The following is a 25,446-nucleotide window of genomic DNA, read 5'->3' as shown; positions in this document are numbered from 1 at the left end:
AGAGATTGAGAGGGAGAGAGGTAGAGAGGGGGAGGTAGAGAGGTAGAGAGAGAGAGAGATAAATTGAATAAAGAGTAAGAGACAATAAAACAAAATAATTAAGAGAAAGAGAAAAAATGCACGATAGAATGAAGGATAGACAGAGACAGAGCAGAGAGAGAGAGAGAGGGATAATGAGACGAAGGTAAGACTCCATGGGCGGAGGTGACCCAGATCAGTCAGCAGCAGCCATACATCACTCAGCAGTCGCTGATCCGCCTGCTTATCATGTTGATAGCTGCTTATTAAAAAGACGCCGGGTCCTCCTCAGATTCACAGAATAGAAACAGTCGCAGGCAGAGGCTACACAAGGCCCAACAAGGAGCTGTCCCACATAGCCGAGGAGGTTATATAAACCGGGGCATGAGAGAGCGTTTCATTGTAGATGAAGACGTCAGTTCTGGAACCGTTTGTGCGTTTGTCATCAAGCCTCTTTTGAAAAGCGGCGCTCAGGCTCAACGAGACGAGCGTGAATGAACGAAGGTTGAATAACCAGAAGCAGAGGGCCGCATATGGCTTAGGAGGTAGGGTTGGCTGGTCACCGGGAGGTTGCTAGTGCGATCCCCGTCTCCTCCTGGCCGACGGTCGAAGTGTCCCTGAGCGAGAGCCCTCACCCTGACTGCTCCTGACGAGCTGGCTGTCGCCCTGCGTGGCCGACTCCGCCATCGGTGTGTGGATGTGTGCGTGAACGGGTGAAGGTTGGGCGGTATTGTGAAGCGCTTTGAGCGGCCGCTGGTTAGAAAAGCGCGGTATAAATGCGGACCATTTAGCAGGTAGAGTGTTTCCCTAGCGCCGCTACCCACCTTGCACATGGCCAGCTGGAGATAGATGGCCTCAGCTCCACAGATCACCGTGTTAAGGTCCAGCTTCATCGTCAGCTCATTGATGTGCTAGGGGAGGAGATACAAAATGGATGCCGTGAGATTGACGTTCAGGAGAGGGAACCACAGAGCAGCAGGCAGACAGACAGACAGACAGACAGACAGACAGACAGGCAGACAGACAGACAGACAGACAGACAGACAGACAGACAGACAGACAGACAGACAGACAGACAGACAGACAGACAGACAGACAGACAGACAGACAGACAGACAGACACAGACAGACAGACAGACACACACCTTGAGAATGGTATTGAAATCGTGCTGTGAGCCAATCAGCTCTCCTCTCTGGGACTCCAGGATGGAACAGGCCAATAGGAGGTGGAAGTTGTCACAGGGGAGGCGGGTCCACATAACCTGCCGATAGAGGACATTGCATCAGGAGGATATTAGGCTTAATAAAAAACCATTTGTATCAGCGAAGACACATTTTATGACGTCAGTTTCCATGTTGCCATGAGCCGCTATGCTCTCTGCTGCCACAGGGGGGAAGCAATCGTCTGCATATCACCTTTTTACTTTTCATGTCTGATGCATAATAATTTCATACGTGCGTGCGTGCGTGTGTGCTAGCGCGTGCGTGTGTGCTAGCGCATGCGTGCGTGCGTGTGCACTAGCGCGTGTGTGCGTTTGTATGCATGTATGTGTGTGTGTTAGCCGTCCGTGCGCATGTGTAAACGCGTGGCCTCACCTCCCACAGGTGGAGGATGTCCTCGAAGGAGAACTCCCTCTTGAACCAGATGAGGAGCCATCGGAAACAGAAGCACAGGGAGCCGCTGTCCTGGGAGTCTGGAGGAGAGGAGGCACAACGACACAGCAGCACGCTGTCAGAGGTCTGCTGAGAGACAGCAGGACCCTGCGTCACTGGGGGAGGGGAGAGGCTGAGAGCTAGACCCTATGGAGGGAGGCTGAGAGCTAGACCATATGGAGGAGAGAGGCTGAGAGCTAGACCCTATGGAGGGAGGCTGAGAGCTAGACCCTATGGAGGGAGGCTGAGAGCTAGACCCTATGGAGGAGAGAGGCTGAGAGCTAGACCCTATGGAGGGAGGCTGAGAGCTAGACCCTATGGAGAGAGGCTGAGAGCTAGACCCTATGGAGGGAGGCTGAGAGCTAGACCCTATGGAGAGAGGCTGAGAGCTAGACCCTATTGAGAGGCAGAGAGCTAGACCGTATGGAGAGAGGCTGAGAGCTAGACCGTATGGAGGAGAGAGGCTGAGAGCTAGACCGTATGGAGGGAGGCTGAGAGCTAGACCATATGGAGGAGAGAGGCTGAGAGCTAGACCGTATGGAGGAGAGAGGCTGAGAGCTAGACCGTATGGAGGAGAGAGGCTGAGAGCTAGACCGTATGGAGGAGAGAGGCTGAGAGCTAGACCGTATGGAGGAGAGAGGCTGAGAGCTAGACCGTATGGAGGAGAGAGGCTGAGAGCTAGACCGTATGGAGGAGAGAGGCTGAGAGCTAGACCCTATGGAGGAGAGAGGCTGAGAGCTAGACCGTATGGAGGAGAGAGGCTGAGAGCTAGACCGTATGGAGGAGACCCTCACCCAGGTAGTCACACAGCTCAGGGTCCAGGGCCTTCAGCAGCAGGCTGAGCTGCAGCAGCTGCTGCTTCATGGCCTCCTGCGACTCCTCAAAGTTGTGGTGCTGTGGACGGAGGGGAAGGAAGGACGGGGGGGGGGGGGGGTAAGGCATCGCAAAAACGGAATGGTGCCTTCTTGCTATGATACCATGTGGATACTCTCTTTGATACACGTCGTGAATGAGAGAGAGAGGTACGCTTACAGTTATTCTATTCCCCAGTGGGGGAGCGGCTATGGGTTTGTGACTCATGCTAAGGTACTAATGTACGCACTTAATGTATGTTTATGTCCTGGCACTTAATGTACTCACTTATTATGTGTTGTACTTCCTGGCACTTAATGTACTCACTTATTGTATGTTGTACTTCCTGGCATTTAATGTACTCACTTATTGTATGTTGTACGTCCTTGGATTAGTACTTAGCATTGTGTAGCATCTTATCGTAGCTATCTCTGTTGTGTACGGGGAATGGGTTGACCTAGTGATGGTTAGTGCTTTGCACTTGATTCTATGGACATCCTTACTGTGCAGACAGCGATATAATGTTTCCCTTTCTTCTGACAAATGTACAAATGTTCTTCTGACAAATGTACAAAGTCGCTTTGGATAAAAGCGTCTGCTAAATTCCCTGAATGACAATGTAAATGTAAATGATGTAATGGTAGGTCCACTCACCACGAGCTCCATGAAGCCGGTCAGACACCAGAAGGACTCCACCTCGTTCTGGGTGACGAACAGCAGGGGGGCCAGCAGGTCGCTCATCCCCTGGACGTAGCCTTGGGAGGGAACCATGGAGCGAGGGTAAAGGAACAGAGACAGCCTGCGTGGTTTGGGGTTCTACGGTTGGTTTGAGTGGAGGGAACCATGGTCCTTGTACAACGAGACACACCATAAAGCTCACTGCCTGTGAGGGTGATTATGAATAGTAGGGATTCGTGGAATTGTTAGTGGAATGTAAAATCGGCAAAATCGTTGAAATCCTACCTAATGGATCGCACCATTTATAGCGCAACGTGGGTCATGCCTATTGGCGGTCTCACATCAGTGATCTTACAGAACACGACTGACACAGGGGATGAATGGACAACATCAGGAACTCAGCGTGGCCAATCAGACACGTCAAGGACCTTACACATCTTCTGAAGTCTGTGTTTTACCAGAGGCAGTGCTGCTGTCACTTATGCTTTGGTTTGTTCCTTCTGTCACTCTTTAAAGAGGAATCATTGACAAAATCGGAACCATCGACAACATTGGACCGGGACATTCGTCGCCATTGGTCTGACTTGAAAACAAACACACAAATGTCAAGATTTTCCGGAAATCGACTTGATGTGGCAGATTGTGACTTGTTCACAAAATGTGTGTGAGGGCTGAGAAACTACCCAAGGGACCGGGCTCATTCCTAACAGCCCGACCCGGGGCTGGTTGGGGTTGAGGTGGTGGAACGGCGTGGCGTACGCACCCAGGTCAAAGTTGTACATGCAGTAGGTCATCAGCACGTCGTGGAGCAGGGTGAGCCCGGGGTTGTCGTTCCCGGAGAAGAACGTGTTGTGTCTGTCGGTTCTGTTTACGTCCCGCTCTGCAGGAACAGAACAGAGACACAGTTAAACACTAGAGTTCTGCTCACATCCAAAATAGAGACGTCTAAACACTAGGGCTCTGAACGCATCCCGAATAGAGACAGTTAAACACTGCGGCTCACATTGCTTCTTAAGGTCTCTCACTCTCTAAAATAAAGAGTTTGACGGACAGCCCGGCTTACCAATCAGGTTTCTGTATCCTTTGAGGAGGGAGTTCCTCATCTCCTGCCCTTCACTGACAGACTTCCACTGAACCTTCATCCTGAAGTACTCATCCCTGAGAAAGAGCAAATCACACAGGTTAGTTAAAGAGGCGTCCATCTTAAGTTAACAGAAGTCACTAGACGAATCACGTGAGCCGGGAGGAGGTGTCACTGACGTCTTGGTCCTGAGGATGTCTTCCCGCTCCTTGGTGGTGCTGTTCCAGGGGTAGAAGCCCAGCAGGAACTTCCAGGCCTCTTTCCTGAGCGATGGAATGATTCCCTGCAGGAGCAACAGAGCGTCGTTAGGGAACCGAACCGGGAGGAGGGTCGTTCCCATGGCGACGCGACGGAGACGGGAGCCTTACCCCTCGGAACACGATCTCTTTGATCTTCTCCGGGTTCTGGACACGCCCCTCTGGATCCAGAAACTCATCCCACTTGTCCAGCGGGTTTCCTCTGAGTACTTCTGGCCTTGGCCCAAGCTCCGCCCCCTAATTATACAGACAGACAAACACACCAATCATCAATGAGCATCTTAATATACAGACCGACACAGGAATCATCCATAAACATATAAATATAGAGAAGGACACAGGAATCATCCATAAACATATAAATATACAGACCGACACAGGAATCATCCATGAACATCTTAATATACAGAAGGACACACGATTCATGCATAAACATCGTAATATACAGACAGACAAACAGTCACACGATTTATGCTTAACGTCTTAATATACAGACAGATAGACACAGGAATCCTCCATAAACATCTAAATATACAGACAGACCAACATACACACAAATCATCCATAAACATCTTAACAAACAGACAGACGGACGGACGGACGGACGGACAGACAGACGGACAGACAGACGGACAGACAGACAGACAGACAGACGGACAGACAGACAGCACTGAAGCTCTCCCAAGCGGCCCCTCCAACCCAGAACCGGCCCGGGTTCACTCACACAGGTGATGAGTTCGAATCCTGGCTCCTCCTCCATGGACGTGTGCCCGTTGGCCCCCGGGGCCCCCATGGTGTGGAGGGGGGAGTCCGGCGGACGGAGGGCCCCCCGGAAGAAGTTGGTGACCTTGGAGAAGCCCCCGAAGGTCGTGGCGTACGGGTCCTGCATGAATCTCTGTCAACATACACAAAGGAAGGAAGTTACACAAATACCAGCTGACCCTTTAGGAGGGGCTTTATGTCCCTGTCCACCAATCAGGGAGGGGCTACAGGTCCCTGTCCACCAATCAGGGAGGGGCTATATGTTCCTGTCCACCAATCAGGGAGGGGCTACAGGTCCCTGTCCACTAATCATAGAGGAGCTATAGGTCCCTGTCCACCAATCACAGAGAGGCTATAGGTCCCTGACCACCAATCATAGAGGGGCTATAGCTCCCTGTCCACCAATCATAGAGAGGCTATAGCTCCCTGTCCACCAATCATAGAGGGGCTATAGGTCCCCTCCCCTACTACCACCCTGACTCTGGACTCCTCCCACCACTGCCACCCTGACTCTGGACTCCTCCCACAAATGCAAACGCTTTCTGTCAGTCCTGCCCATACCGTCTCTGCTACTGTATTTAATGTAAAGTCCTGGATGTCAGTCCCATGCCTCTGACGCTATCCCTCGTCATGCGGTCGTTACAGTAACGTTCACTGGAGCCAAACACAGCATGCCACAACATCAACACGTGCAGCACGTCCCTGTCCGACCTGCGTTCCCCTTAAACTGGCCTCAAACGGACGGAGGAGCAGCTGTACCGAGACGAGGTCCGAGCTGCCGTCGTCCATCAGGTTGAGCTCATCGAAGGACTGGGACAGCGCCCCCGAGTCGTGGGGGTAGGCCAGGAAGAGCCGCCCGTCCATGGGGGATCTGGGCGGGGGGACACACAGAGAGAGGCGGTGGGGCTCAGCAGAGATTCACAGTGATGCAAGAGGGAAGTAAAGCCCACAGGATCTGTGTGGTCAATGGCGATACCTACTGGACATATGTGGTACTGACAGACAACATATTCATTGTATACGTATGGTTACCTTTATTTACCTTGTGTGAATTGTTTTGTTGGAAATAGTGGGAAAAGCTTGCACAAGCTTTAATTTTGGTAGTATACCAAATGCTACATTAAAACAAAACTCAGCGAATGTTGAACTTGTGTAATGAAAATCGGCTTTGTTCATTCTTTGTATCTTTGTTTATTCTGCACATGATGGGCGATGCTATGGTGATAGGTTGGATATACTGTATAATATCCTTATTTATATTAGTAGGAAAAAAATACGTTTTATTCATTTATTTGTAAAAAAAAAGGACGGATAAACGACTCTAGACACTAAACTGCTACACAATTAGGATCAATTAACAATCAATCGCCATATAACTACTAAGCTATGATCTATAGTTCTTAATATTCAATAACTAAATACAATTAATAAATCTACCAAGGAACCTCATCTATTTATACCTGCCTACTCGTGTAGTACTGGCCAGTACAGGCCACCGTAGCTTCTCCTAAGTCATGGGAAAGGTAAGGGAATGGTGTAAAAGCTTAGCACTTGGTTCTATGAACATCCTTAATGTACCGACAGCGATATATTGTTGTTTCTCTTTCTTCTTACAAATGTACTCATTGTTAGTCGCTTCGGATAAAAGGGTCTACTAAATGCCCTCAATGTAAATGTTAAAGAAAGGGGAAGGTTTGTTTACTCAGTTTTCATTGCAGTAACACAACCTCGCCACTAGATGCCACTAAATCCCACACACTGCATCTTTAAGATCCCCAGACAGAAAACATTACTGATGATGATTCTATCCAATCCAATCCATCCCCACTTTATTTATATAGCACAATTTAAACAAACACAAGGTACCCAAAGTGCTGTACAACAAGATAAGAAATATATAAAGATAATAAAAAAATAAATACACTGCCCAAAAATAGGGCTTTGACTTTTGCCCAAAATTCATATTCGAAGTTTGTTTGTTTATTAATATTAATATTTGAATATATTCGCGAGGTTTGTTTACCGCGTTGCTATGGTTACCGGTCTTGCATGTTCCAACGGTTTATTAGGTTTCTAATAAATCGCTGTCTAATCAATACTTCATTCACCGCCTCTTCCGTGGTCATTACAATATTATGAATAGACTGCGTCGGCGTCTCTCCCTCTTGGCCTGCCCATAACGGGTTCGAATATTAAGGGCTGCCTAATATTTGTTTGAATTTTGATAAATTTTTTGATATTCAAATTATATTCTAATAACGAAGTTCGGAGTCAAAGCCATACCCACATAACACATCTACATGACATCAACGCATCGACATAACATCAACACGCTACCTGGAGTTAAAAGCCAGAGAAAAGAGTTTTAAGATGGGACTTAAAAACAGACTCACGGGGCCAGGACGATGTAGCGCTGCAGGGCCCGCAGAAGGCCCCGGGTCCCCCCTCGGTGGAAGTGAAGCGGCGGCAGCGGGTGGCCCCCTCGGCTCGTCATCACCAGGTAGTTACGGCCCAGGGAGAAGCGGGCCCTCCTCAGGGAGTAGAGCTCAGACAGCGGCAGGGAGAAGGACCACTCGCCTGGCCGGAGCAGAAAGGTGTTAACACTAGGGCTGGGTACAAATATTGATTCATCAATGCACCGCAATTAATTTGTTCTCGATTCAATTTTATTCAGAACTTTTTTTGAAATCGATTATTTCCATAAAAAATAAGAAAAAAGGAGCATACTCAGTCATTGTAATCTAGAAGCGAGTTGCCTAAATGCACATGCCCTTTTACATTTGTCCATGTTATGATTATTAATTTTATGCTGCAAGTTTAGCTCAGTACTATACAATGGTGTATTCCCTTTTTGCTAGTTAAAGCACAATGAAATGGTTAATTCATTTTGGAATGGTTGATTCTAAACAATATTTAGGTATTTTTGTCATCTGCACGAATTATTGAAATCGATATCGAAGCAATTGGATCAATATCAAATCGAAATGAATCGAATCGATATCGAATCAAATCGAATCAAGACCTAAATAATCGAATTGAGGTACCTGGCAATACCCATTCCTAGTTAACACAATTAAAGCCCCAATTTAATTACATTTTTATTATCGTTCACATTTATGAGTGTTTCTATCCAAAGCGACAATGAACAATAAAAGCTCCAACAATTGAGGTATTTGCGATCACATGATCCACACTGTTTCCAAATAAGTGTAATCAGAATCAATATGATGTAATATTGTCAAAAGTTAAAAAAATTTGTCCCAACACTTAAACTTATTAACAAATACAACATGAATTGAGGGTTTCTACCAATACTGCTAAACTACAAGGTTCAGACTAATCAATGGGCCTCTTGAGTTAATCACAAACCTATCAGATAAGGCTTCAGGGGTCAAGATCGGTTCACATGCAGTCGTGATGACAATAGCTTGGGCCAAACTAAGCTCCTGTGTAAACAAATGATAATGACTTTACTTAATAGAATCAGAATTAAGATCCCTGCTTGTTGTGTGATTAATAATAATCACTCAATTCAAAAGAGACTACATACAGACACTAGGGCTGAACCATAATAATAATGAACATAATCCTCAATTTTTTTTTAACAATGTATAATATTTAGGGTGTTATGTAGCGTTATACACTCGTCATACAATGCCTTATATTGGCGGATTAAATGGGAAAGTCAATTAGCCACGTTGCCCTTTGTTGTGGCAACACGATAGATCGTGCTGCCCTACCAGACAAAAACGCTTGTTTCCAAGAGACCGGCCCAGACTTCCCCCACTAAGTCCTTACCCGTGTTCCTGACCGGGACTGGCTCCCTGGCCCTCTTCACGTTGCTGATCACGGCCCAGTCCGGCTCGTAGCCCGGGTCGAAGTTGGTGTCCTCCTCCCCTCCCTCTCCGTCCTGACGGGGGGAGCTTGGTTAGTGGACAGGGCATAGGGAGGCACACTTGGGAGAGCATTTTTCGTCTGTTAGGCTATCTATCAAACACAGGTGCTTCTGTGCATCTGCCTGGCTACCAAACACAGGGACACACTGACCTTCTTGGTGTAGAAAACCGCCGGTGTGCTGCGCCCCGCATCCTCGAGCGGGCTCCACTCCAGCGAGGGCTCGCCCCCCTGAAAACAAAAACATCCAATGAAAACTGATTCTCTTGGTTGGTAGTCACCGCAAAAGGTCTTTGGTGTTCCTCGAATCTGACGCGTACATATTTATTTGTGGCGTTGTTCCGATACCAATACCAGTATCGGAAATTCCTCCGATACTGCCTAAAGTGCAGGACGGTAAGTGAACCGACTTTACATTACTGTCATCGTAAGAGAACCCTTTAATTAAAACAAGAGCTATTAGTGGTTACAATGCTAGATGCTGTATCAGTATATACTCGGTATCGGCCGATACTTTGTCTCTTACCCGCTCAACAATACGGATGAAACCAGGTAGGGAGGTGTCCTGATTGTTTTTCTTGACGTTGGTGTGGAGGTAAACCCCTTCCTTCTCAAATATCAGCTGTGGGGGGGGAAGAAACCACCCATCAGTACAAAGGTAACGCAGTAGCATGTAACAGTAGCAGTAGGACCAGCGGGTTCCGGTTGGTCAGCATTCCAGCGGCAGGGAGGTACATTGGGGCTCCTAAAAAAAAGTGATTAGTGACTAATGTGCCACTACTGTAAATGGGTCAGTGACGTCACGGCGGTCACATGAACGTCAGACACTGGGAAGTAAACCATTGTGTCAGGAGATTAAAATAATTAATAAATAAATGTCATCCACTACGCTTTTAGACCAAGAAGAGAATACACGATGAACGCATGTTAATTCCTAACAGTCGGTAGCTTCGTGTCTTGGTTTGTCTGGTTTAGAAGGGAAGACGACGCAGCATTGCGCTGTCAATACGCAGTCCCCTGGTCAACTTGGTTAGCATTCGGCTAGTTCTGTCCGCCTAGTTTCCTATCACCACGTTGAACGGTCATGGAAAAATAGAACATGACCAGCAGGAACCATTACTTTGTTGGGAGATGGGCCCATGTGTAACAATGGACACTATTCAGACCTATTTCAGCCGTATTGTGTCTTACCTTAGGCTCCATTCCTGAAGCTCCGCTCCTCCGCTCCACAACACAATGACGTCATGGCCCTCCCCCCCCGGATGCAGCCCCGCCCCCTTGGTGGAGCCCCTCCCCCCTGGTGAAGCCCCGCCCACCGACCAACCGGAAAAAACACACACGTTACATAATAATTATGATCAAGTATGAAGTATATTACTAATAAGTATTGAACTCCTAAATATTTGGCGAGCTGTTTCAAACGGATTAAAACTAATTAATTTCTTCTTAATTCAATTCTCGGTAGTTCGGTGGAGTGGTTCACTGCTTATGTTTTTTTATTTGTTTTTAACTATTATGAAGCTCTGCCGCCAAAACGCACATAGAACATAGAATAAAACATAATTTATGCGATACATAATTATAGCGTTGGCCTTGGAACAAGACGCATCTGGGAGCTCATGTTTTATACGCTCTTGCATATTAATGTGCCAAATTTGTCTGGCAAGGTTAGGCTAGTATAACGTAATAATACATATATTTTTAAAAGGCAGAGTTTTAATTTGAAATTCAGTTAAATAATACTTAAATAATAAATGTTGTTGTGAGATTGTACAGTTATTGCAGAAGACAGTGAGCTGATCACGTGGCCTCCGTGCGTCCGTGCGCAGCGTTGCCAGATTGGGCCAGATCTTCCGCCCAATCTGGCAACACTAGCCGTAGCGAGCTGAAGGCAGTGTTGCCAGATTTGGAGGAAAATCTGGCCCAATCTGGCAACACTTCCCGTGCGTCCGAGCTGCGCGTCTGTAAACAGCCGAGTCCAGGGGAGAGAAATCAGGAGACAACACCACACAGACAAAGAAGCTCGAAAACAAGCCGAGTTTATGAATGATACAGATCTGACTTCACGCAGGGACGACACTGAATGCGTAAGTTGACGTCTCCCCGTGCGAATTAGATTCATATTTTAGTTGTGGAGGCTTTGTCAAAGCCTAAAAATGGAGGTGAAGAAGTGTGGTTATGAGGAGGGTGCAGGACGCTGCTGAGGCGACCCTGCCTGCAACGTTGAGCAAACAAGAACAACAACGTCGTTTGGGAGCATGTCAAGAAATAACCATAGCGTGCATTCAAAATGCAGGTTCTTTCCGCACTTTAACCTGCAAGGATTGCATTGAAAACAAAGCGTATTAGGGATACCACAGCATACATGGTATCTGAACCACCCATTTGCTAGGGACGGCGAGAATAACAGGGTTGACAGAGGGAGGACATAAGTTTTGATTGCTATAGATCTCCATTTAGATTGAATGCTAATTCAATTGATTTGTCATTCTTCTACAATGATTTGTGCTTGTCATTATCTACAGGTATCACCAAGTCACCAGCAAGGACCATCTCTCCCCGACTCTGCAGTCAGACACAGCCTATACACACCACGTCCGACAGAATTTCAGTGCCTCTCTAGCAACTTTTCCAGCGCAAAATAGGCCGCAAAAAACAGCACTTTTTCCATTGCCACACAGATGTATTGACGTCATCCACAAGGCAGAGCGAAGTCGTATCATACTCAGGATTATTCCATATCAACACGACAACCTAACCTCCACCCAGACTTCAAAGAGGCCTTCCCCGTCCTCCGGCCCGCTCGAGTCTAACCAAAGTTAACCAAAACGCTGCATTCCCCCACCGCTGCCCCCCTCACCACCATGGCCTCCATCACCCAGTCCTCTGACATCGACATCCCCGACAACCACAAGGAGAGCTGGCAGGCCCTGCTCTCCGCCGCCGAGGCCTACTGCCAGAAGACCGGCTGCGACCTGTCCATCCTGACGGCCTGCAAGCGGTTCCTCCCGTCGGCGGCGGTGGAGGCGGACCGTACCCGGAGCGGCGCCGGCGCCGGAACCCTCTCCAGGAAGTGCGACTTCTCCTACAACGTGTGGGGCCAGGGGGCGTTGGCCGTGGCGGCGCGGCGCTACATGGAGGACATCGCCGTGCTGCACTCCACCACCATGCTGACCGCCCAGCGCCACACGCGCCCGTCCGGCCTCGGCGGGTCGGGGGGAGCCCCGCCCAGGCCGGGGGCGGGGCCAGTGCTCTCCGCAGAGAGGATCCCGGACGCCGGGTCCAGGGCGGTGAGTGACCGGCGGGAAACCCGGGATGTGGGTTTGGTTCCCGTCCAGGAAGGGCCCGAAGCGATTCGGGTTGTTGTTTTTAGGACGACGTTACCTTTACGTTCATGACGTTTAGCAGGCGCTTTTGTCCGAAGCGACTTACATTAAGTACATCTGTCAGAAGAAAGAGAAACCACATTATATCGCTGTCGGTACAGTAAGGATGGTCATAGAACCAAGTGCCAAGCACTAACCATCTCTAGGTTAACCCATTCCCCGTATACAGCAAAGATAGCTAGGATAAGATGCTACCCAATGCTACGTACTATTTTTAAGTGCAAGGACGTACAACATACAATAAGTGTGTACATTAAGTGCCAGGACGTACAACATACAATAGGCGTGTAAGAAGGGTGGGAAGTGGCTATGCAGGGTCTAGGTGAATTCTGGCCAGGTGAGTAACACACGGTTTTGTTTTGTTTGCCTCTCTTGTTAACTCCAGATCCTGACGGGCGACAGTGGGACGGGCGCGGTCAGCCCCAGCACCAAGCTGTACTCCCAGAGCTACCCCTCCATCTACAGTTCCGGGCTGGCCGGGGCCGTGGGCCAGGCCGCCGGGCTCAACGCCAACGGCGAGCTGGAGAGGAGTGCGCTGGAGGAGGTGGAGCGGGCCCGACTGGGCTCGGGGATCGGGGACTTGGAGGAGTGCGAGGAGGAGGAGGAAGACGAGGAGGACCTGGAGGAGAGGAGGCGCAATCTGAACGAGAGTGCCGGTGAGGGGCCTTTACTGACGTACCTCAGTGTTGCGCGTTGTTCTCTACATGGCAGGACACTGAGGACACACAGGGGCCAGGGATAGTGGTTGAACCGGACATCTAACATCGGAGGAAACCAGTTGGCATGACAAGACTAGTCGATGAACAAATATCGTCTTGTCAGGGATGAGGAACCAGAAAATAATGTTATTAGTAATATGAATAAGTAATGCGAAGGGTTTGGTGCAGTCTGTAGTGTAGTGTGTAGATTCAGGGATAACTGGTGCATGAATGTAATGGTTGAGTTCGGCTTCGGTAAATAAAAAACGTATCCATGATCTGTTGATGTATAAGTGATGTTAAATACATGATCTGTTAATGTATAAGTGATGTTAAATACATGTATAAATAAGGGGCAGTAAATGTAGGGGTGTTGTGGCTGGACCAGTTTAATGTTAATAATGGGAAATTGACCCCAAGATATTGTAGGACAATATTGTTATTGTAAGGTCTTGGTATTTAAGCTAGCGTAGGCAAATTTAGGAAAACCGAGATTAGTACCATTTCTTGACATATCTGTCAAGAAATCACAGGCCTGTAATAAGCCTGTCCAATCCTGTCAGATCATGGATGGCCTACCTGTCAGTCTACCTACCTATCCGGCGACCTGTGGGGACTCGGCTGTGCTCATGGCACATGACCGGCGTCTTCCACAAGGCATAGTCATGTGTTTTTGGAGAGTAGCTTTGGAGGGAGGTCTGAGGGGAGGCGTGGGAATCTGTTGGTTGGAGACTTTCAAAATCAAGTTTATCCTCGCTGGTTTCTCCAAATTGTCTATTTGATACAAGCTGAGTAATGACTACTAGCCTTCTGCCTTATATTAGGGTCTCTTATTTTTAAGTATTATCACTATAACGTGTCGTGTCATTGGCTGGCACTAAAGGCTGTGATCCCCCTTGTGTTCCAGGAGTGTTCTCTATGGACGAGGACTCGCTGTCCCGCGACTGCGAGCCCTTCTTTGAGTCCGACGGCGAGGAAGAGAGCACCGACGGTATGGGAGCACTATCTTGATCTATAGATATTCAACAGCTATTTAAGCCCCCCCCCCACACACACGCATAGACTAACATTACCGCTAACGTAGCGTGGAAGCTAATCAGGGATGGCTCATGCTGTTAAATAAAGCCATGATATTATTCATGTGTGTTTGTCGAGTCATTTCATGACGGGCGCCTGGGTTCACCGGGGTCACTCGAGGTGGAGGAATGTGCTTAATCTGCTTGTTTGGCCGCCGTTTGCCCAGGGTCCATGAGCGAGGAGGCCCCGCCCCCGGCGCGCGGCATGGCGATGGGCCAGGCGTCGTACTCGTCGCGCCAGGCTAACGCCCTGGCCATGGCGCGCTCCCTGCCCGTGTCGGTGCCCGTCTGGGGTTACCGTGGCAACAGGGGTGCTCAAGGAGACGGCAACAGCGGAGAGCGGGTACGTGGGTGGGTGGGTGGGTTGGTGGGTGGGTGGAGGTGTGTGTGCGTGCGTTCTCCAAAGGATCATGACTTATACGGTCTGATCTGGTATGCTGATGTGCAGTGTTGATCACACACCTTCTGGTTCTCTGGCTGATCTTTATTGGCATGTTCCATACTCTCCCTGTTTTTCTCGTCTATTCCATTAACTCTCTCTCTGTCTCTCTCGCTGTCTCTCCGTCTCTCCCTTTCGCTCCACTTCTGTCTGAATCTCTTGGTCTGTCTCTCTCTCTCGGTCTCTTTCTCTCTCTTTGCGTCTCTCGGTCTCTCTCTGTCTCTCTCTCTTTGCGTCTCTCTCGCCCCCTCTCTCGCCCTCTCTCTCTCCTGCCCTCTCTCTCGCCCTCTCTCTCACCTGCTCTCTCTCTCTGTCTCTCTCTCTCCCCTTCTGTGGGTGTCTCTCTTCCGCCAGGCGGGCTGTCCTGACCTGGAGCACATCGCCGCCAGTATGAAGGCTCTGCTGGCCCCGGGCGCCAACGACGGTACGGAGATGTTCGGGGCGCTGCCTCGACCACGCCTCAACACAGGAGACTTCTCCCTGAAACACTGATCGGGAGTGGGGGGGAGAGAGAGCATGGCCGAGGGGAAGGGGAACGAGAGGAGAGTGGGAGGGGGAGCGAGGCTGAAAAAAGACGGGGTTGAAGGTGGTGTTTGTGGGGGGAGGGAGGGGTGAGGGAGGGGAGACGTGGTCATCATTAACCAGCAGACCTGAAGTATATGACTTTTCCAAGTACCTCTGTTTATTTTTTCACTAACTAAAAAAAAAAGAGAGAAAAAAAAAACTGCTATAAGGAACGACTAACTACAGCCAAAGCTGTCCCAAACACTAACGTCATCGTCCCACACCTTCGTTGTCACTACCTTGCCACCAAATACACGACACAACTGGCATCAGTCCTCGACCTGCCTGATCCTAGATCACTTTTATATGATGTGGTATCTTCGGCTGACGGCGGCCATTTTGGTCCCCACCATGGTAGAGGGTTGAGGTTGAGATTGGGGTTGCAGATCACTACGAGTGGTGTGGGGTGAGGCTTGTGACCTTCACATCATGTGAGCACCGCGGAGGACTTCTGTGCCTCGGAAACCTGACGATTACTTTGTGAATTTCTTGAATGACTGACTGATGGAATGATTGTATATGAGCATGAGACGATGTATTACTGGACTTGGTTGTTCAGAATATATTGCTGGGAGAGAGAGAGCGAGAGAGAGAAAGGGTTTGCTTGTAACAGGAATGCGTCTGTGATGTCTCAAATAAAGATTACATGTCCGGTTATGTTTAATGTTTTAAATAAAGGAGCAAAAAATGTTTTTTCATGTTGTCGTGTATGTTTTACCTTTACCTTCCAACTACATTGCCTACTCATTTTTCATCAAACGGTGGGGGTCTTCACTAGATAAAAACAGCTTCAGACTGCAGCAGGATTCCATATTTACGGTGCTATATTGCCATCTTACTGCAGATGGCGCCAACGTATTGTCGAATTACAACGACTCAAATAATTTACATATGCCCAATTCACAACTACCAGTTGGATTACAAATAATGGCTTGTAACATTTATCTAAAAGAAATAATAAAAGTAAAGCGAAATTATGTTGTCAATGATGATTCTCATCGAAAATTACTTATTTCAGCGGGCAAAAACATTTTAAATTGGCCCTCATATTTGTACTTTTCAGCAAATGCACGCTCATTTCCCCCCGATCACCTTGTTGCTACGCTACGCAACATTGGGGGGGGGAATTATCAGAACAGAAGTTAACACGGTAGGAAGATTAAAAGGCCATGCTTAAAGAGAATGAATCGGGGCACCAACAACCAAAGAGTGGGGTTAACCTTTAGGGTTAGGGTAAGTTGGCTGAGGTTGAAAAATGTACGAAAATTATCTTTATTTTGGTAAAAGTCTGTCGGGCCTCGGCATCTGTTGCTAGCAGTACTGACAGTGCTGCTTCAGCTAGCAGCACCAGAGACCCCATGCTGACTCGGCATTTCTAGATCCTCTTCATTTTCCCAAGACAAAATCAAATGGAGGTCTGAGTTGTAAAACCTCACTCCCCACTGAATCAATACACAATTAGACACACAATAAAACGTCACAGTCTGTTACCTCCGAGGAAGATGACAGTCAAATGGATCAAGATGAAGAAATTGATCTGGATATAAAGACGCCGCAGGTTTTCCTCCTGCAGCGTTTTTACTTTTTCACTCATGTACCCATGTTTATACCACACAATACGGTTGGCCTACACATCTTTGTTGACCCTCCTGCACACAAGTGGAATGTGATTAGTCTCTCCACATTGAAGTTCATCCAGCGTCTCTTAGGAGCAGACAATTTGGAGGCCTTCATGCTGATGGCTGTGAAGAAGGGATCCTAATGAAGCAGGACTCCGACCATGTGGTTGACAGGTTGCAGAGAAAAGTATATGGTAACTACATGAAGGTAAGGCATGTATTATTATATACTGTACTGTGGCTGGCAGTGCTTTTTTCTAGTTTGGTGGAGCTATTGTGTTGTTATTATTTGCTGGGGCCTAAAAAATTTTTTGGTTTGGTTCCGGTTTCCGACCGACCCTGTCAATTTATGTGCGACCCAAATTATTTTATGAGCTTTACATTTATGCAAACTATAATTACGTTTTGGTACAGCACCTCTTCATTCTGTACAAGGATGAGCGAACTTTCTCGTTTTTAAATGAAAACAACCTATCATTCGCTGCCGCTGGAAAAAATAAAATAAATTCCCTACCTACCCATGACCTCAACTGACGACCAACAGGAACCAAACTTTTTTTTTTTTTAGGCCTGAGGCTTAATAAGTCTGGCCTATGTCTTTGTGCCGAATGTGCTTTAATGTACTTGTTGCGTTTATCAACTGTGGGCCTATTAAATTGTGCGCATTGTTGTCGGCATTCATCAGCGATTGTAGTGTGTGTCGGTTGCGTGTGGGTTCTGCGTCCCGAAGTTTTGCATTTTAATCAGTCCATGGTTTTATCTCAAGCATTTCATGTTAACAATTGGGGTTGGTGTTGAGTTTTGAAATAGAGCTTTTGGGTCGCAAATGCCAGGGCCATTTTATTTATCCCAGTCCAATCCACTGTCAGTCAGCCTTTCGAGTTTCAAATGATTCGTAGTTTAAAGGGGTGATATTATGCCACCAGGTGTGAGTGTGATTGTCACTTAAACACAGCTTGTAATGGCTAATCACACTCACACCTGGTGGCATAATATCGGCGCTTTGAAATCACTAGTCAGTAACAGTTATGCAACAATTAGACATTGTTATTTATTGACCAAAACCAATCAACAAATGAACAGAAATATAAAATTGTTCTAAGTCAAACGTGCAAGATTTACAGAAGGATTACATCTAACAAAAACAGCTAGCTTGCCCATAATGTCTACGATTATTACAATGCGCCGTTAAGTACACAGTAGCAATTATTTGATCAGGCATCCTTATGGACACACAGAATAAGCTTTCTTCGTGCACGAGAGAACCTAAAACAAGAATCTCACCCGGTACTATGCACAGATCTTGCGTAAGTGCGTAACTTGTTACCAGGACACGAGATACCTTCCTCTTCTATGCTATCTCTCAATTTACAATCCTCGCTCTCTTCGTCCTGTCGCCGAGTTACTGGTCGCTTTTCCGGAGGATGCAATGGGACTTGGTGCCGATCCAGAGCCCGGGAAACGCCTTCTCCGTGAGGCTGGCTTTGTACTTGTGGAGCAGCCTCACCTCCCTCTCGCCTTCTCCTTCCACGATGAAGAACTTGATGATGCCGGCCGGCTGGTCAACGTAGATGCCGATGGTGGAGACGAGAGGCAGCTGCACGTCCACGTTCTCCCCGTTGTGCCAGATGTTGTAGGAGGACCCGGCCCAGCCGGCCCCCCAGGAACCGGTGTTCTCCCCAAGACCACAGCTGCCCTCTGAGGCCTTGCGGCTGGCAGACTCCAAGACTACGCCGATCACCACCCAGCCTTCGTAGTCCACTTCCCAGTACCCACGGTATCCCAGGATCCCCTCCTTGCAGAGCACCTTCACACAGGAGAGAGGAGAGAACATCAGGGACTTCATTCGTTTAGTTGAGGTTATAATACGCCTCCGCTCTCAAACCCTGTCAAAATTCATTCATTCACCTGACACCCGATAATAGATTTGGTCAATCGTGTCATTCAACAAGTCTGACTATTGAAGAACTGTGGTCGGAGGGAACCACAGCCAGATCTCAACGGAGGGCCCCACCTGTGGGGAGCTGTCATATCTATCTGGTCTGTTGGGGTACGGGCACACGGCGTCCGTTGTCCGGGCCACCTTGGTCCCGTTCTCAGAGATCCACAGAAGCTTCATGGCGGTCTTGTCATCCAAGGTGAGGGGCAGCCAGTCTGAGGGAGTAAAGTGGCGGAACAACCGAGAGGGAAAGAGAAATAGGATTAATGAATAAAGATAGTTGATTCAGTAATTGTGCAAAAGGGGAGAATAATGTGAAGTACCATCAGAAAACTTTCAGGATGTCTAAGTGTAAAAATAACAGCTGGCGTATAATTGAGGTGCTTTGATGAAGTCTTGCATGTTTAGTTGTCAGAGATGATGTGTTATCCTTACGTTTCAACAGGTCAGCCCTGTTGGTGGGCTCTGGGAGATTCGGTTCGTAAGGGGGGGTCTTAACTGAGGGAGAAGAATGAAAGAAATATATATCAGAGGAATATTCATGATGTACTCCATTCAGGCTGCCAATTTAAATGGACCACCTGTGTTTGATTATTGACTTCCCCAAAGCCAATGCAATGCATTGACTTCCCCAAAGCAACATGTTAATGTTGCTTTGAGGAGGTTTTACCTTCATTGCTGCCTTTCTTTCCTAGAGGAAAAACAAGATGAAAATAATTGTTCGGGGGTTAGGTTGTTTGCATCTGCAGCAGCGCTTGTGTGCCACTTAGAAAACAGTGAGATAGCCAATGGCTGTCATGTTGGAATGGCGTGCCTTTATTAAGCCATATGCCATGCGCCATTATCATGCAAGCAATGGTTGGATCAAATCTCCAACAGCCTCTCCATTCTTATTCCAGTCTCCATTCTTTTTCCGGAGCATTCCCGATGACACGCTTCCTCTATCGCTATTAAAACAAGGATGTCATGGACGACGCCTGACACACGCTCTCCTTACACTGATGCATACAGTTTACCCAGGACTGCCGAGCTTTAGGTTACAGCACCCGGAAAGCCAAGTAGGCGAGCTTCTACCATGGTGGTGCCCTGACAGGTGGGGTCTGAGGGTCTAAATATACACAGTTCATCTGGTGCCCAAGTCACTTCACAACAAAACTGCAAACATGCGTAGTTTGCACAAGGTAGCGCAACCCCCAGACCACGCAATCTGATAAAATTAAGTGGTCATCGGTATTCAAAAGGAAGACGTAACGTTTTAATTTAGGCCTAGATTAAACACCCTACCCGATTCAATTCTGTAACGCCATTAGTCAGACCTGCGTCGTAGCCAGGGTATGGTTTTGGTCAATAATGGTCAAATCAGGTGTCGTCTCTGTAGGCAAGGGCCCCTATGATCTAGATGGATGCATTTGCAACGCAAACTACCATCAGTTCAATCAGACCTAGATCGATGCCCGCTCTCAACGCAGCAGGAGCCCCTCCAGGGACAGCAGGTAGGCCTCTCAGGACAGCACCATAGTGGACAAACCGCAGCCAGATACATGGTCCAGTAAAATACGGCCACAATGTGTGGCACTAGAAGCTCTGTTGTTATAAAGGTAACAGGACAGTAACCTCATCTAAGCTGGGCAAGCACTGTTATATTATAAAACAAGTTTTATCATTTCCACTTCATCTACGGCTTTCTGTTTGTCCTTTGGCATCCTGAGAAATCCCACATCCATCCCCGGTTCCCATGGGGTCTGAGCTGTCATCAGGGTGCTCAGTGGCAGGTCTCGAGTTACCGTTTCACCTTCTCCATATCCTTCTCCGTCTAATCCCTGGTGCTCACCTATCAAAGCGTTATGGTTTTTCGCTAGGCTAGACCCATTACCACGGTTGCGTGACACTTCCATATGAGGTCATCGTTAATATTTTCCGGGGATGTTGAGATATTATCTCAGTCTGTAATTTGATTCTCAGTCTTTTTTAAGTTGCTTCCATATGTTATCTGTTTAATCTTTATGTGCTTACGACGAACAGATGTTCTGCTTGAAGGCGCACAATATACAGGCTTTAGCTCCAAGTGTTTGTTATCGTAATTGGCCTTCAGCGGATTAAAAAAATGGTGTAAGCATGACACCTGACCACTGGGAGATTGATAAGAGGCTGTGAAGGATCAACCAGATGCTCGTTTGACAAACTCGCCACCACAGAGTTCTGCGGCAACCGTTGACACTTATCAATGGAGCTGTTGCAGCCGAGAAAGTGAGCTGGCCATTGATCATGATCTAGCTAAGCAACCATGGAGAAGTAGAGAGAATGTGAGATAGAGCAGGAGGCAAACAGAGACATAGGGAGAGAGCAAGAGAGAGAGAGAGAGGGGGGGTGGACAGAGGGAGAGACACCCACAGAGAGAGAGAGAGAGAGGTGTTGGCGTCTAAATGCTTTGTCTCGGTTCCAGAGGATTACCTACCCCTGGAATCTTGCCTAAGCAAAGTGGAAATCTGACCACTAGCATTCGTTCCCAGCGATTTGGAGCAAGTATAGCCAGATGACTTGAGGACAGAACAAGGCGGGACTTGTGAAGACTAAAACACTGGACCTGACATTGGGCGCAAGAAAAGCAAAGCATTGCAAAATCTGGCCAATCATCAACGTTTGTGACTTCATGATAGCCAATTGAGTAATGTAACAAATTGTCGTTAAAGGTTCTGGACGTGTTAACATTCACTGCTGATACGACTTTAGACAAATCTGGGGAGTTGGCAGGGCATGTTCCATTAATAATGAAACTAGACCGTGGCTAAGATGAATGCTATTACAGCCCTGTTATGAGCGTGGCCAAATCAATCAGCCAACAAGTCACCAGCAGACCCTGGCCTCAGCAGCAGATGCGTTCTGTAAAGCTAGAAGAAGCGTGGAAGGAGATCGGAAAAAAACAGGAAAGAGAAGAAGGGGGCCCATATAGTATTCCCTGGAATCGGTGAGAGCAGCTCTCTTTCTCCCAGCATGGGCTCCCTGAAAAGAGGATTCCACAGAAGAATCAGATAGGGGGTCAGAATGTGAGGAGGAGATCCGGGGGAAGAGGTTGGCAAAGGAGGTGCATCGGAAGGGGCATTAAAAGGGAATCAAAGAGGTTGCTACATGAGGCCGCAATGTCTGTCTGACAGACCGATGAGCGATGAGGTGGACATCTCAAGTCACCCCCTAATGATGGATCGTGCTGACTGGGGCAAGGCTGTGGAGAGGGATGGGGCATAGCGGAGGGGGGAGGGGGTTGGGGGGGGGGGGTGTTTCGGTAAAGGTCAGGGTGGATTTACTGCATTGTGGAGCCTATGCAGAATATAAGCACTGGCAGGACAGCCGCTAGTTTGACCCTGATCCACAGCGCAAGGCCACAGAGATCAGACAGGGATAAACAGATACTTAAACATGATGGATGGCTTGGACACCAATAGAGACATGGAAAGGCAGGTCCGGGGGGCTTTGTGGGGGTGTGTTGGCAGATTGGTGGAACATTTAACCACAGGCGACGATGACAAAACCGTAAACATGTCACAAATCAGCATCTCCAAATCAAAATCCTGCTTAGGACCTCTGCGCTTTTCGGGCGTTGATCAGAGTTTGAGCAGATGGCTGTCATGTATCCATGTATCGTGTATTACTGTGTGGAATTATGCTACCGGTCAGCACTGGTCCTGTTCCATATGTACCCCGCCGCCACCGTCGCCTCCTGATCTACCCTTCTAATCCCCCCCCCCCCCCCCCCCCCACACACACACACACTTACACACATACACACACACACACACACACACACACACACACACTGCCATCTGCGACTGAATGACAGCAGACCTATCAGTGATGATTCCCATCTCAAAAAGGAGAGTGAGCTGTGCGTATCGGATCGCCGTGTCCCGCTGCGCCGGTGGGATCAGTGAGACGAGGACAAGTGGGGGAAGTGAAAGGAGATTGAGGATGCCTCGGTGCCCCTAATGGCTCCTGGGCCGCCCGGGGGGCTCTCAACCCCTGGCCCGGGAGCCCTGCTGGTGCTGAGGGGTCGCCATGAAGGGCTAGGAAATTAATTGCGGCCGATAGCATGGAGAGGGAATTGGTCACACGTTGTCACCCTAGACATGCCTTAATATAATCATTTGGTAATCTTGGAACGTCCGGAAGTGTTGATGATGTAGCAGTAGGGCATAAAAAACAGAATTCCTGCAGTCAATTCTTCCACTTGTCTTCTTACTTATTGCGGTTCAACGGAGACAAAATGAATTCAATTAATTTCAGAAAATAATTGGACTTGCCAGCCGAATAGAGTGTGGTAAATTAATCCGATGCTACATGGTGAATTAATAAACTATTAACGGTTTTCTCACAATATGTTGCTCGATGAGTCCCACAGGGGGAAGCCTTGCGGGCCGTCTGCAACGACACGGTAAAACGGCGCAGGAAGAACAACACAGCCGTAAATAACAGCGAAACGCTGATGCATTCTGGGAGTTCAATTATGATTGAGCATTTCACAGCTCATTACTGTGTGCCAGCGGAGGTTATTAGTGAAGACGTGGAGGGTCCTTGGGAGGTACCACTAAGCTACCTAGAGTTCCTCCTTACCCCGGGGAAACTCGGGGAGATTTGAGGTCGGTCTCTATTTGTGAGGGGAAGGGGATTTGTTGATTGGGTGTATGGAGAAAAAAAATATTTTCCTTGGTTATGATCCAGGGAGTCACATAGGATTGACATGAGAAAGTGCCGAGGATGAGGGGGGAGACTTTTCACAAGAGATTAAGGAAAGTATGGGATACCCGCCGTCTGAGAACACATGTACGAACTTAGTAACGTAGATCGTTGAAGCTTGTTTTGATTGCGGACGCATTGCCAATTGGTGACATGAGAGATGGACTTGGCAATGGAAAGTCGTTTGGTGCCATAGAACCGACAAATTATCAGTGGCAAACACACTTCATAAATATGAAATAAGACCTAGTGATTGGTAAACTATGACAAATAGATCCAAAACATGAGCAGAGCACATTTACTTTATCCATATTTCAGTTGAGCAAGAACGATTATTAAGATAGGATGAAACCTTATTAATACTATGAGGGTAATTCCGTTGTACAGCTACAAACATAATAACTATTTATCTCTAGTTGCATTTCAGTATCATCCCATATTTAGATTTGTAGATATTACAGCTCTGAATTTTATTTCGATTCACACTGTAAAACGCACATTAAGAACAATACCTTTTAACGAATCAAATTAAGAACATCCATATAACATGTCATAATATGGCTTGAACTGAAAACTGTCGATAATAAATAAAATCTAAGTAAGACATTTTTACCTTTTAATGACTTCAGACAGGAATCTACTAATTAATTGATCTATATTTGCCTTGCTCAGGGTCTCTTACCTCCTTTCTTTGGTGCAGGCATGGCTCCGTTTTTTTTTTACTTCTAACGCTACGGTTTTGGTGGCGAATTGTAGCGGCGTACCTCCGAAAGAACGCTTATATTCCCTCTGAAAAAGGGTGGGGAGGCGGGGAGGAGGGGTGAGGGGGAAGGCCTCGGGCGGGGCTTGGGGGAGGGGGGGGGAGAGCAGGGGGGAGGGGTCGATGCCCCCGGGCCGTTGATGGGGAACATCGCGGTTGGATGCGATGATAGCGGTGTGGCTAGATGGCTTTGACACCTGAACCTCCTGCGACTTCAGGGATGGTTTCCAAGGATGTGACTGATGGAGACAAGGGAAAAACGCCGGATATCTGAGGCATGCAAACTCCTTCACACACAAACAAGGCCGGTTCAAGTGTGCACCACGCACAAGCACACGCACACGAACACACACACACACACACGCGTGTAGATGGACAGACATACACATGCACAAAATCGTATTAGGGAATCCAAATCCAAAGTGTTAACCTGCTGTTGGAAAGTGAGAAGATCGACCACCCAGCACTGAGTTAGGGGTGAGAGGTGAAGACCACACACACGTCTCACACGCAAACACACTCCTGGCGCAATTGTAGGGATCTGTGGGTGTGTATACAGCATGTTTTTATGTCCCGTTTGAAATACAGCCTCTTCTACCTCCCCATTGACTCGCATTCGGAGCACCAGAAGAGTGTAGATCCATTGAATTCTCATTCCCTGTATTTCTTCCCTGCGGGATGCTTGCTTTGCTAAAACAACCAAATGACAGAATGTCGATGTCAACAACAAAACTTCTTTAAATCTGTTCCATTCAAGCAGATTATCATACATTGTTATAACACTATAGGCCTACAGTGTTTCTTTTTGGAAATGACAGTCAACCCGTCATTAGTGAGTGAAATGATCTGTTAGAAGATCTGCGTCATATGCTGCTCAGTCACTTACTTACGTTCAGTGTCTTATTCCCAAGAAATTAATCACAAAAAGACTATACTGAAGATGGTGAACTCTGCCCCCAAAGCGTCTTAATTGCCGCAGACGTATTTGTATACAACGTCTAGAGTTCTAGTTTGACTAATCTCTTCATAAGGAACGGGACAT

The 25,446-nt window shown here is 47.7% G+C and overlaps 4 protein-coding genes across 6 annotated transcripts in view; 2 read left to right on the top strand and 2 right to left on the bottom strand.

Annotated features, from left to right (window-relative positions):
• Positions 1 to 174: 174 nt before the first annotated feature.
• Positions 175 to 10,504, bottom strand: tbc1d17 (TBC1 domain family, member 17). Of its 2 annotated transcripts, none has more exons than XM_060070000.1 (16): positions 10,387 to 10,504; positions 9,722 to 9,817; positions 9,349 to 9,426; positions 9,100 to 9,211; positions 7,695 to 7,878; positions 6,013 to 6,172; positions 5,264 to 5,434; positions 4,651 to 4,776; positions 4,462 to 4,565; positions 4,265 to 4,359; positions 3,965 to 4,081; positions 3,178 to 3,278; positions 2,466 to 2,565; positions 1,615 to 1,712; positions 1,164 to 1,280; positions 175 to 929 (listed from the first exon to the last, which is right to left on the bottom strand). In XM_060070000.1, exons 1-16 carry the CDS (start codon positions 10,396 to 10,398, stop codon positions 495 to 497), a joined length of 2,106 nt encoding a protein of 701 aa, XP_059925983.1. In that variant the 5' UTR covers positions 10,399 to 10,504; the 3' UTR covers positions 175 to 494. The 2 variants fall into 2 exon arrangements, with proteins under 2 accessions (XP_059925983.1, XP_059925992.1); XM_060070009.1 differs by having other exon boundaries at positions 178 to 929; positions 6,061 to 6,172.
• The window catches only part of LOC132471572 (myosin regulatory light chain 2, skeletal muscle), a 261,626-nt gene continuing 243,250 nt past the window's right edge, over positions 7,071 to 25,446 (top strand). The window contains exon 1 of the mRNA XM_060070735.1: positions 7,071 to 7,074. Coding sequence (XP_059926718.1) covers positions 7,073 to 7,074 — 2 coding nt within the window. The 5' untranslated portion in view covers positions 7,071 to 7,072. The remainder of the gene's footprint in view (positions 7,075 to 25,446) is intronic.
• Positions 11,123 to 16,050, top strand: akt1s1 (AKT1 substrate 1 (proline-rich)). Its single transcript, XM_060070502.1, has 6 exons — positions 11,123 to 11,282; positions 11,721 to 12,485; positions 12,967 to 13,237; positions 14,187 to 14,270; positions 14,523 to 14,698; positions 15,149 to 16,050. The coding sequence occupies exons 2-6, from the start codon at positions 12,060 to 12,062 to the stop codon at positions 15,284 to 15,286; spliced, it is 1,095 nt and encodes a 364-aa protein (XP_059926485.1). The 5' UTR covers positions 11,123 to 11,282; positions 11,721 to 12,059; the 3' UTR covers positions 15,287 to 16,050.
• On the bottom strand, positions 18,010 to 24,438 carry zgc:195001 (uncharacterized protein LOC567531 homolog). 2 transcript variants are annotated; one of them, XM_060075795.1, is made up of 5 exons: positions 24,327 to 24,438; positions 19,587 to 19,607; positions 19,352 to 19,414; positions 18,992 to 19,131; positions 18,010 to 18,784 (listed from the first exon to the last, which is right to left on the bottom strand). In XM_060075795.1, the coding sequence occupies exons 1-5, from the start codon at positions 24,346 to 24,348 to the stop codon at positions 18,380 to 18,382; spliced, it is 651 nt and encodes a 216-aa protein (XP_059931778.1). In that variant the 5' UTR covers positions 24,349 to 24,438; the 3' UTR covers positions 18,010 to 18,379. The 2 variants fall into 2 exon arrangements, with proteins under 2 accessions (XP_059931778.1, XP_059931785.1); XM_060075802.1 differs by lacking the exon at positions 19,587 to 19,607 and having other exon boundaries at positions 24,327 to 24,419.

Source organism: Gadus macrocephalus, chromosome 2, assembly GCF_031168955.1.
Source record: "Gadus macrocephalus chromosome 2, ASM3116895v1".
NCBI lineage: Eukaryota > Metazoa > Chordata > Actinopteri > Gadiformes > Gadidae > Gadus > Gadus macrocephalus.
This window is presented reverse-complemented; position numbering and strand designations above follow the sequence as displayed.

What these genes read in the sequence shown, in the direction of transcription:
- tbc1d17 (XM_060070000.1), bottom strand. An exon ending in CGGTTTTCTACACCAAGAAG is followed by an intron (nt 9,212 to 9,348) that starts GTCAGTGTGTCC and finishes TCCCCCCGTCAG; the next exon opens with GACGGAGAGGGAGGGGAGGA. An exon ending in GACATCCTCAGGACCAAGAC is followed by an intron (nt 4,360 to 4,461) that starts GTCAGTGACACC and finishes GCTCTTTCTCAG; the next exon opens with GGATGAGTACTTCAGGATGA.
- akt1s1 (XM_060070502.1), top strand. Translation starts at nt 12,060, where the DNA reads ATGGCCTCCATCACCCAGTCCTCTGACATCGACATCCCCGACAACCAC. An exon ending in CGGACGCCGGGTCCAGGGCG is followed by an intron (nt 12,486 to 12,966) that starts GTGAGTGACCGG and finishes TGTTAACTCCAG; the next exon opens with ATCCTGACGGGCGACAGTGG. An exon ending in CAATCTGAACGAGAGTGCCG is followed by an intron (nt 13,238 to 14,186) that starts GTGAGGGGCCTT and finishes CTTGTGTTCCAG; the next exon opens with GAGTGTTCTCTATGGACGAG.
- zgc:195001 (XM_060075795.1), bottom strand. Translation starts at nt 24,348, where the DNA reads ATGCCTGCACCAAAGAAAGGAG. An exon ending in AAAGAAAGGCAGCAATGAAG is followed by an intron (nt 19,415 to 19,586) that starts GTAAAACCTCCT and finishes CTTCTCCCTCAG; the next exon opens with TTAAGACCCCCCCTTACGAA. An exon ending in CAGGGCTGACCTGTTGAAAC is followed by an intron (nt 19,132 to 19,351) that starts GTAAGGATAACA and finishes TTACTCCCTCAG; the next exon opens with ACTGGCTGCCCCTCACCTTG.